At 39.2% G+C, this 12,095-nt stretch overlaps 1 protein-coding gene across 1 annotated transcript; it reads right to left on the bottom strand.

Moving 5' to 3' along the window:
* Positions 1-910: 910 nt before the first annotated feature.
* Positions 911-2,976, bottom strand: SLC35G2 (solute carrier family 35 member G2). Its single transcript, XM_027091636.1, has one exon. The coding sequence runs from the start codon at positions 2,329-2,331 to the stop codon at positions 1,093-1,095; it is 1,239 nt and encodes a 412-aa protein (XP_026947437.1). The 5' UTR covers positions 2,332-2,976; the 3' UTR covers positions 911-1,092.
* Positions 2,977-12,095: the final 9,119 nt, after the last annotated feature.

Raw genomic sequence — 12,095 nt, 5'->3', positions numbered from 1 at the left:
GAGAGTTATAGATGGGTGTATTTGAAGTTAAGATAGCTCAATAACGATAGCTTAATAAGCAATACCACATCAACATTTGTTTGTGCTAAATTAGTAAAAAATTCCCAAATTAGACCCAAATTATTGTTACTCTATGTGGTTTTACAGACTTTTAAGCTCTTCTGAAAAGAATCTCAGGACACAAAGTTTTCTGCTGTACTATGATTACTGTTAGTGTCTTTTTCAGGGGTAAGGAGTTTTCTGCTGTACTATGATTACTGTTAGTGTCTTTTTCAGGGGTAAGGAGTACCTTTACTGCAGCTCACACATATACTTACTACATAAACAAGGGCAGGTTTGGAAGAGATCTGCATAACTGAGGATGAGTAGACCCTCCCCTCAACATTCTATCTCCCACCATAAGGCACAAAATGGCATAGACTAAGTAGAGCTGGCAGGAATCCAAGCTTTTCCCTACCTCCATTTACTATGCATTGCCTAATGTGGCCTCAGCAAGGGGAAGACCAATTTCTTCTAAGGTAGGACAACCACCACTGCCAGTGAAAAACCAGCTCCTTTCCTTCGTTCCCTCTTTCTTGCCTCAACTCACTCAAGCTACTTTACCAAGCCCAATCACCTCTAGTTTTCTAATGCAAATAGGTGACAAAACAGGGCTTGGTATTCAGCATTTCACCTTATAGATTTTTGAATATCGAAGGATTTTTGTTGAACATTTATAGAACATTGGGCATGAACTTTTTACTAATTTTTGAACTTCAGGACCACAGAATTCCCATCTGAAAGAAGTCATTTCTTCAAGTCTTATGTTCTTTAGTGATAAAAGTTAACATTCTCTACCCTTTTATTATTTATAATAAATAATCATTTTTATAATAAAAATTGCCTTATTATTAACAGCAAAGAGACCAGATTCATGGTATTCCACATAATTTAGTATATGTTTTTAATTTATTAGACTAGAATAAATTTTTCCACGTCTGCATATATTAATTATATAGCACTCTGTCAGTTATACAACATATTTCCAGATGAACATTAAAATGTCTGTGTACCTATTAATAACTGAACATTAACAAGATAATAATCAGGTATTCACTTAATGGGAGAGTCTAGTATTTCCTGATAATCCTGCCTTCTTAAATTCCTCCAGTAAAGTTTATATCCAGCAAGGACAAAAACACTAATCATAATGATTACCCCTCCAAAGACATCATAGACACTAGGAAATATATGTAACACTAGAAGCTGCAACACCATGGCTACCACAATCTCCAGATGTTGCACGGTGCTGACCAAAGCTGGATGGAATTTGTCCAAGGCATAATAAACTCCTAAGAAGGCTGCAGTAGAACAAATGCATATAGCAATGAGATAACTCCAGGTTTCTCCATCTAATGGGATGATGGGTTCTTGAAGAATGAACATAGTAGATACTCCCCAGACTGTCCCAGTCCAACCAAAGGTAAACAGTGCAGTCCACATGCTGATCTTCTCCTTAATGGATCTGTATACTATCATGGAAAGAGCAGTGGTCAGTCCAGCCATCACGGTCATAGTGTACCCAAAGGCTTCTTTCCAGGCATTTAACAAAGAATTATCTTCATCAACAATGTTGGGGATCATGACAAGACAAACACCTAAGATGCTGCAAACAACTGTAGCCGTATCAACATAAGCCATTTTCTCATCTACAAGTAAAAAAGCCAAAATGGCACTGAAGACTGTGGTTGTGGCTCTCCACATAGTGGTCCCATTGCTGGGAGGAACTATTGAAAATGATGTATAAGCACAGGTGATAGAGATGACATTGCATACACCATAAAAGAAGAGTCGCAATCTGTATCCACTGGGTCCAAAGGGGGCTTCCTGGTAGTAACACACAACTAACACAGATAAGACCTGCAAAACAGAACGGATAAAAATCAGTTCTAAAGATGGAACTTTGGAACGATCAGAAACAAGCCTAGTGATAAGAGCTACACATCCATGAGCCAAAGCAGATCCAAACAGCACTATCCACATTTTTCTGGATTGAAAAATATTTTTTTCTGCAAAACTTTGGAATTGTCCAATCTCATTGGTCATTGGGTCTTCTGTTGGTGGATGTTGAGTATCCATGGTTCCAAAGAAAGTTCTTCCTTTTCTTTTCATTTCACTCAGCAGGCCTTTCTTTGGATTTTCTTCCATAAAATTTCCATAGTCTTCATTGATTTCTTCATATCCATCATCCCCAGGCTGAGGATAATGAGAAGTATATTTCACCATCACCGTGTTTGGGTGTATTTTCACCCGTTTTTTAACTGGATATTTTTTGGAGGGAGAAGTATCCATTTCTTCAGGCAATCAATTCTATTTAAGAGGGAAAAAAAAAGACAAATGTACATATTCATCACTTGAAATATAGTTTTAATTTCTATTATAATCATATGTACCAATTCAATAACAGATAGTAGAGGTTGTAACAGGAGTTTTTTTTAAAAAAGTAATAGGAAGAGATGATCTGGCAATATGCCTTATCAGATGTATGAAGTCCAATGAAATTGTCTACCCTTTTTTCACTCTCATCTTAAGTCTGCCCCTATGTCTCATTCTGATTTTTCTTTGTCTCATTAAGCTGTATTTTCTTTACATCACAAACAACTGATATTTTTCCATTTGTTCATTCCTCCCTCTCTATGCATCCAATAAGATAAACATAGAAAAATAAACGACAACATAGATCAAACCTTTCCTTCTCATTGTGTCCATTTGTCTGTATTATAAATTATAATGATTAAGTCCAAATTCTTTTGTATAATCACTTCTGTATGATACCCAAACTAGTCTTATATTACAAATTATAGTGATTTTTTAAAATGTTTATTCTGGCTTCCCATACATTTTCAGATATATGGGATGCACTGAAATTAGAAAATAAATAAAATGGATTTCGTGACATTCATGCATTTTTGCTATATACAGCTTTTCTGATGAGCAACTGGGCAATATGTTTAAGATTTTAACTAAAACTACCCTTTAATTCAGCAATATCACATCTAAGATTTTACCCTAAAGAGATGATCACAAGATGCATTTTACCTTATGTTTTTTTTTAAAAAAAAGGAAAAAATAAGAGTACATATTTATGTTTGTTTATATAATATAAAAAGTATAACAAATGAATTATGGAAAGAGACAAAGGAAGCTAATAATCATTGGGGTGGGACAGGAAACAAGAATAGAAGGAAACATTTTTACTGTATACTTTTTACTATATTTTTTGAATCATGATAATTGTTTAAAATTAAATTACAAACTAAAAAGAAAAGTTCATCTGTTATTGAGAAAAAGAGAGCATACAAAAAGGTGGGGAAAATGTATGAATAGGAGAGTTCATTGTAGCTTACCAGAATGACCCTCGATACTATGCTATGCAGCCATTAAATGACAATGCGGACCTTTACTGACATAGAAGGATGTCCATGACATATAAAGGATTTGCCATAGTGCTGGCATATAGTAAACTCTCAATGAATATTAATAAATTCAGCTTCCTTTCACCTATAATTAACTCTTTTGAAACACTGGGTGTCTTCTACAATGTTATTCTTTCTTTGAGACCTGTATTTGTTCACTTAGTTCTCTTTAGTTCTTTCCCCTCTCCCCAAGAACAATTTCCTATTTCCTTCCCAATTATTTCTCCCCTCCCCTCTAAAACATAAAAATTTTTAAAAAGGAAACCTTCTTATTTTTTGTCTTCATGACATATTCCCTGTTGCTTGCCAAAAACTCACCAGTTCTAGGATCTTAAACCATGGTCCAGAAATCAAATCCTATTTTGTTCTTTAACACCATCTGGGTAAACCAACTGTTCCTATTTACTCCTTTCTCTTCTAAATGACACCACCTTCAGTTGGAAGAATCATTTTAAAAAACACCACCTGTGCCTCCAAGCCCTTCAGTTCCTAGCATGGACCCCCCCACTTGCAGTCCTTCATGCATATTGCTATCAGGCTAATCTGGATGTTCTCTTTTTTCAACTTTTATTAGGATATTTCCACTTCAAATCATGACTTTAGCTTCAATAATCACAAACTGAATTAACAGTCTTGGTCTCCCAAATAGATTTTCCTTCCCTAAATTCCTCACTTATGTTTGAAATACCACCATCTTTCTAGTTCCCCAAGCTAGAAACCAAGGAATACTCAATTATCCTTTCTGCCATCACACTCCATTTGGTCATCAATCTTATTGTTTTTGTCTTTGAAATATTTCTCAGATTTTTCCTTTCTCCTCCAATTCCATTTTACCTTTGTGATTCTGGATCAGGTTTTTATGAATTCCCATCTAGAATATTGCAACAGCATCCTGACTAGCCCTCTTGGATCCCAGTCCTTCTGCCCTAAAATCCAACTATATTATACCACTGTCACATTAATGCCTTTAACAGATTCAAAACAAAACAAAAAACTTCCCTCAAGCTTTCCATTCAAGAACCTACAAGCTTTCCTACCAACTACGTCATTGGTCTCCACTCCTCTGCCTAACTCTCAAGACCCTGCCTAGTCTAGCCCCTATCGATACTTAGCTCCTTAACAAACATACTTTGCTCTGATCAGTCCAGTGTTCTCCCTGTCCTGACTCCCCACATGTACATGTTTCTCTAAGCTTTTATTCTCCCTAGCTTCCCCTCTGCTCCCACTTTCTAAATACTGCTCATCTTTTAAGGAGGCCCAGTCCAAATCTTGCCTTTTAGAAACAAGCCTTCCCTAACCACTCTAGCCACTTATTTTTTTCTTCTTTGTTTAACATCTGCAGTAGTTCTTCTAATTTTTGTAATCTCATCATTTTGTTATTTAGTTGTCTCAATCAGTGGAATTTTGTCTCCAGTCATTGTACCCAAATTTGCTGTTAAATCTCTTTTCCTTGCTAGTCAGCAAATATCTTAATGATACCTCAGTTAGATCCCATAACTTCCCACTTGCTTAAAATTGTTAAAGTTGTGTCTTATATCCTTTCAAAGCTTTCCCCTTCCCACTGCAGGCCAGATTTGTAGCTCCAGGGGCACAAATAGGGGAAGGACGTATTCTGTTGGTTTACTCCTTCTCCCTTTCCCTCCTTTTGGAGTCCTTGGGAGGGCAGTATGGTCTACCTCTGGGGCACTTCCTCCATCTCTCTAGGCTCCAGCTCCCCTGGTGTATTGGCACAGGGAGGAAGGAAAAGGAAAAGACACATATCTCACACAGTGGCTGCTGTTGTGTGATGGCTTTTTGATATATAAACTTGGCTAGGCTGAACTACATTCTCTAGTTATTTAATCAAACACTAATATAAGTGCTGCTATGAAGGTTTTTGCAGATGTGATAGAAGTCCCTAATCAGTTGACTTTAAGTTAATAAAAGAAAGACTATCCTGGGTGGGCCTGACCTAATCAAGTAAGCCCTTCCAAAAACGGATTAGGCTTTCCATGATTTCACAGATTCCAAACAATTCATGCCATTGGGGTTCTAGCCTGCTTATGACCTTCCTTTCCTTACTACCTGTGGACAAGATACTTTGGCCTTTGCTCATGAGTTCCAACATGCTCCTGATCTTTTCTTTCTGACTGCCTGCCCTACAGACTACAAACTTCCTTATCCAGCCACCACAGTTACATTAGCCAATTCCTTGTAATAAATCTCCTATTGGTTCTGTGTCTCAGGTTGAACCCTGACTCTAATACATGGTGAAATTCTCTCTTTGATTATTGTCTTTGTTTCTGTGCTAACTCTGATAGGCCATTGATACTCTGTAGGCTGCAGGCATCCAAATGCATGCTATCTTACGTAAGTTCTGTAGAGCCTCCCCAGTGCACAAATTCCTGATGTGGGGGAGTCTCCTGCCCTGGGGCTATGGCCCACAGGTTTTTGCTTTTTTTAAAAAATTTTATTTATTTATTTATTTATTTTTGGCTGTGTTGGGTCTTTGTTTCTGTGCGAGGGCTTTCTCTAGTTGTGGCAAGCAGGGGCCACTCTTCATCGCGGTGCATGGGCCTCTCACTGTCGCGGCAGCCTCTCTTGTTGTGGAGCACAAGCTCCAGACGCGCAGGCTCAGTAGTTGTGGCTCAGGGGCCTAGTTGCTCCGCGGCATGTGGGATCTTCCCAGACCAGGGCTCGAACCCGTGTCCCCTGCATTGGCAGGCAGATTCTCAACCACTGTGCCACCAGGGAAGCCCAGCCCACAGGTTTTTGCTGTTTGGGTCCTCTTGCCGGGTGGGCAGTTCTCTTGGTTAGGTACCAAAAATATTCACTTGACCCCAGGAAAGTCACATATCCTTACCACTCCAGTGAGTATATAGGCCACTCACCACTTCCCCCTTCTCTCCAATTTTCTCTTTCCTCGAGCAAGCAAAGAGCAAATTAAAATGTGCTGTCTAAGCAGACTTCCAATTGGAGAACGAGAAAGCACACCCAATCATTGTAAATAATGATCTGGTAACTTTCACCCTCAGTTGGCTCTAAGGAGGAACATCCCTGTCCCCTCCCCATTAGGAAAAAGCACAACATTCTTCTTAGACCAAGGACCCACAATAGATAATATGATCCCTTTGACAGACTGCATTTTCCAAAGAGAGTCACTAGTCTAGTATCTCCCATACTACATGTCTGGTTTTGTAAAATGTGAGTTTGACATTATTAAATAGAGAGGTAGGGTCTATATTCCCTCTCATTAAAAGTAGCCCTGCTTTTGTGACTGTTTCAACGAATAGAGTATGGTAAAAGTGACCTATTATGATTTCTGAGGCTAGGACATAAAAGGAAATATAGCTATTCCTTCCTAGCTGCAATACTTGTGCTTGGAGCTCTGAGCCACCAAGTAAGCAGTCTGACTGCTCTGAAGTCACCATGCTGTAAGGAAGCTCAAACTAGCCCATGTAGAGAAACCACATGGAGAGGTCCTGAGACCACCTGAAGAGAGAGAAATTCCTGGTAAGCCCCCAGCTGCTCCAGCCCCCTGCTGTTTGAACTCCAGCCACCCATCTGTCTTCAAGTATATAAGAGACCCTGAGTCAGGATTGCCCTGCCAAGTCCTTTCCAAATTCCTGATCTATAGAAACCATGACAGATAGTAAAATGATTGTTGTCGTTTTAAGCCACTAAGCTTTGGAGTGATTTGTTACCTGCAATAGATAACTGGAACACCCTATTTCCCTCCCTAGTATTTTAAGGAATCGGAAGGAGGAGTGGTCTTAGTGACAGTTAAAGTAAAAGGCCTCTTATATTTGGACCAAAATGATTGGCTTTTGAAACTGGGATATTTTGTCCCCCATTGTGAGATCCTGGATTCTCATTCTGAGGTAAGAGGAAACTTTTTTTTTTCATTAAAGTATAGTTGATTTAGAATGTTCTGTTAGTTTCTGGTGTACAGCAAAGTGGTTCTGTTATATGTATGTGTGTACATATACATACACACACATATATATAACTGAATCACTTTGATTGTTATACATACGTGTGTGTGGTGGTGTGCATACATATATATATATATATAATGAAGAGGAAAGTTTTAGTCAACATCCTGTTAGGTATAAATTAATGTATTTAATCCTAGTCCAACTGTATACTTTAAACTGTTATTTGAACTGTGTCATCTTTGTTCATTTCTCTCAGTGGATTAGTCTATAACAGATATATTCCAGGTATTTCTCAACACCATTAATATTATATTGTATAGGGATTCCCTGGCGGCGCAGTGGTTGAGTCTGCCTGCCCATGCAGGGGACACAGGTTCAAGCCCTGGTCCGGGAAGATCCCACATGCCATGGGGCAACTAAGCCCATATGCCACAAGTGCTGAGCCTGTGCTCTAGAGCCTGCAGGCTGCAACTACTGAGCCTGCAGGCTGCAACTACTGAGCCCACGTGCCACATCTATTGAAGCCCGCGCACCTAGAGCCCGTGCTCGGCAACAAGAGAGGCCACTGCAATGAGGAGCCCGTGCACTGCAACGAAGAGTAGTCCCCGCTCACTGCAACTAGAGAAAGCCCACGCGCAACAACAAAGACCCAACACAGCCAAAAATAAAAATAAAATAAATATATTTTAAAAAATATTATATTGTATCCCACTGATGCAAAAGCCATCTTATACTAAAGGGATACATAAAGATTTTTTTTTTTTTGGCCACACCATGTGGCATGTGGGATCTTCCCGTGCCCCCTGCATTGGGAGCATGGAGTCTTAACCACTGGCCCCCAGGGAAGTCCCAGGATCTTATTCATTCTCCCTAGTTTTCATTTAATTTCAGCCTTTGAAATATAATTATTGAAGAGAATCTGGAATCCTGACTAGTAATTACATTTTTGCACATTTAAGTCTTTCAACCTGTGAACATTTCAATAAATACTAACTGAGGTACCATGTGCCCAGCACCATTCTAGGCTCTATAAATATGAAGATAAATAAAACAGGCATGGCCCCAGCACTCATAGAGCTTATAGACTAGTGGAAGAGACAACAAGTAATTCAAATTTAATATTTTAATAAGTTAATAATGCAAGTAACTACATGAAGTACAAGAAACTGTTGGAGCACATACAAAGGGCATGTAACCCAAATATGGGGGATCTTTGCAGATTTCCAGGTGGAAAGGATGCCTGAATTGGGACTCTAAACATATGTAACATATAGACAAGTAAAGAGGAGAAGGAGAAAAACAAAACTTTTTTCCAGAGATTAAAAATTTGAGTCAGAAATGTTGGTTTTGAGTTCTAGCTCTGCCACCAACTAGAGCAATAATTATGTCTATTTTAAGAGAAAGTTTTAGATGATAATTGTTGGGGTCTTTTAACTCAACTCTCAGTTTGTCTGTTTAATGATTTCACACTTTTAGTGTTTTGATATCTCTCCCATGCGAGACCACCATGCAATTCAGTGATCACAAATTTCTACCACCTGCTCAAAGTTGTTCTGACCAATATGCCAACTCAGTTTCTCCTCATTCCTTACAGAGAGGAAGAATCTGAACTAATTTCATGGCTCCAGTTGCTCTGACATTTATGTGGGGCTGTCCCCTCCCAGGCAGAGGTGTCCATTTCAGCTGCATAGAGCAACTCAGCTGAGAAGAGGGAATGTCAAACAATAGGACCAGAAGACTAGCCTATCCAGCTACAAATGTATCAACCTGAAATGTTGGACAAATGGACTAAAAGGATACATAGTTTGGTGTCTGCTTGAACAATGGGCGCAATTCAGTATTGCAAGCCTCAAAAAGCAGTATTTGTATCTAAAAGAGGTACTGTTTCCTAAGCTACATCCCACAACCTAAGGCCCAAGATCACCTCTCTCCTAAGGCTGAGAAAACGAACAGTGCCATCCCTACTGTCTTGGTGGGAATCCTTAGAAAATCTCCTTATGGTGCCTACAGCAAATGCCACTTGGTAATCAGAGCTTCTTTCTTTAGTTACCAGACTGATCCCTAAAATGGTAAACAGTCTTAGATATAAAGCTGGCTAGTACAAGTTGATTATAATACAGTGGTTTAAATGTGGGCATTGATGTGGTATTTGACACTCACTGAATCAGACTGGCTTTGAACTAAATATTTATCACAAACTGATAGGTTACTACATTATACCTGAGCAGCCCAGTCCTGAGATACCTTATTCCCCCAGTGTGCTTGGACAGTCTTGCCGCTGAATGAAAATGAAAAGACCACACCTAACTGGTCACCTGAAAGGGAAGACCCAACAACCACCTTTCCAGGATATTGTGAGACATCAGGACATGCATAGGATCTGTGCTGTTAAACATATCTCCTGAGAACTATTGAGAGAAGCCATTCATCCCTCCAAACTGATGAAAAGGGGCCCATATTCTGCAGCCTCAAGGCTGTGAGCACGAGTCTACCAATCCTTATGATGAACCCAGCTTAGCATAACCTTTAACACCCCTCTTTGAATAGGGATTCACTCTCTTCCCCACTGCAACTCATGAGGATCAGGAGAACTAGAGGCAGCATTTAAGTCTGCTTGTACTTTATTAATACTCTTTGGGACTGTATCTTTGTGTAAAGGCCCACTGCTTTAGAGAGGAAAGAACCTCCTTCTAAGCTCCAACCTCTGGAACTAGAAAATCAGTTCTTAAATAAACTAATAAAGTAGAACTTGAAAGACAAGAATAATGATAATAAGTGAGAAATAACAGAGTAGAAGATAAAGAGCATGCCTTTCTTAAATCAGTCACATTCAGAAAGTGAGGGATTTATCATGAAGAAGTAGATGTTTGCCCTTCTTAGAAGGTTGATAATATTCACATTGTGTGTTAAGTGGCAAATGATCAAAATGAAATAAGTCAAATCATGAAATGGAACAGTTTTATGAAGATGTAAAAGAGGGGCTGCAAGAAAAGTTAATTGTATAATATTTCAAATACTCAGATTATAAAGGAACTACCATAAGCAAATTCAACCAAAGGGGGAAAAAAAGAGGAGACATACAGTCTAGTAGTCTTCTATGGTAAACCAACTGAATCTCTATAAAAATATAAAAGGAAATTTCAGAACAACCAGGACAGAATCATTCTTACTCAGATGTATTACTTAGGATAGATATACCATATATAATGGCAGAAATTGCAATTAGAATAGCATTCATATTGCATCAGATTATTGCCTGACAAACAACAGTCCATCTACGTCTCTCTTAGAAAAGCAAAAAATAAGGCACATTATCAATTTCTCCTTTGTAACACTTAGATTAAAGCATCCTTGCAATAGCTCTCAGAAAAAGACTAAGAAGACAAGATCTTGATTTAGCCAGAGATCATGAAAACATTTTCAGCTCTAATGGAAACAATCAGAATTAGCATAAAAGCAAGAATGGGAAAACAAACAATAAAGAAAGGCACAACTGATGGCTCTAAAATCCAGTGAAAACAGAAGGAAATATGGAAGAAGTCAATAATAACAATACTATCAATAGCCAGATGTATTGATATTTACATTTGTACAGACAACATGCTAAATTCTAAACATGGGTTAACTCAGCTTTGAGAGGAAGTGAAATCTTAGGAGGTTTTGGAGTGGGAGAGCATTGGGGAAGGGTGGAAAACAAAATATTTGGAGAAAACTAATGGCCTACCTCACTCTGAACTGCAATAACTTAAAAGGAAGTAAAGGTAAGTACTCACTTTAGGAAACTAACTCGTTACATATTATTGAACACACTCTATGTGAAGGGCACCAGGTAGGCCACGAGGAGCAGGTCAGTAGGTCTTATTGTTGAAGACAATTTGTCCCAAAGTTTTGTCTAGAACTTTGTCACCTAGTGCCCCAAATTAGTCTCTCCTCCCTGCTCTTCTCTCACTCTTTCCTCTCCCCAATCCCCTCCCTCTTTCTCCATCTTACCTTCTCAACGTTACTCCTGTCTCCCACAGACACAGCCCTGTCTGACATCTTAGCCCAGAAGTAACTGCCACTTATTCATGCAAATGATTTCAGGGAAAATGATATTTATTTTATTCCCTTAAAGGACAAAGTATTATCACTGTCAGAGTCACATTCCACTTTCATAACAGAATAAGCTATTTTCATTTTCCTGAAATCATAATTTCTCTGACAGGAAGCAAGAGTGATGATGACAAAACATCTGTGCAGAAAGTAGGAGAAAAGCCTCAATCATGTGAGCACCCCTGCCACTAGAACTCCACCCTAAGAACTAGCCTCCTGTCATCCAAACCAAAATGTATACATGTCACTCCTCTGGGCCTTTTACCAGTGTCATCTGGTACTTAGCCCCTGCCTCCTTTTGTCATTTTTAAAAAATTTATTTTATTTAATTTTTTTTGGCTGCGTTGGGTCTTCGTTTGCTGTGCATTGGCTTTCTCCAGTTGAGGCGAGTGGGAGTTACTCTTCCTTGCGGTGCCCAAGCTTCTCGCTGCAGTGGCTTCTCTTGTTGCGGAGCATGGGCTCTAGGCACACAGGCTTCAGTAGTTGTGGCACGCAGGCTCAGTAGTTGTAGCTCACAGGCTCTAGAGCGCAGGCTCAGTAGTTGTGGCACACGGGCTTAGTTGCTCCACGGCATATGGGATCTTCCCAGACCAGGGCTTGAACCCGTGTCCCCTGCATTGGCAGGCAGATT

This window comes from Aethalodelphis obliquidens, unplaced genomic scaffold (genome assembly GCF_003676395.1).
Source record: "Aethalodelphis obliquidens isolate GAN/ISIS:26980383/991018 unplaced genomic scaffold, ASM367639v1 scaffold72, whole genome shotgun sequence".
NCBI lineage: Eukaryota > Metazoa > Chordata > Mammalia > Artiodactyla > Delphinidae > Aethalodelphis > Aethalodelphis obliquidens.
This window is presented reverse-complemented; position numbering and strand designations above follow the sequence as displayed.

Coding starts and splice junctions, on each gene's coding strand:
- SLC35G2 (XM_027091636.1), bottom strand. CDS start 2,331: ATGGATACTTCTCCCTCCAAAAAATATCCAGTTAAAAAACGGGTGAAA.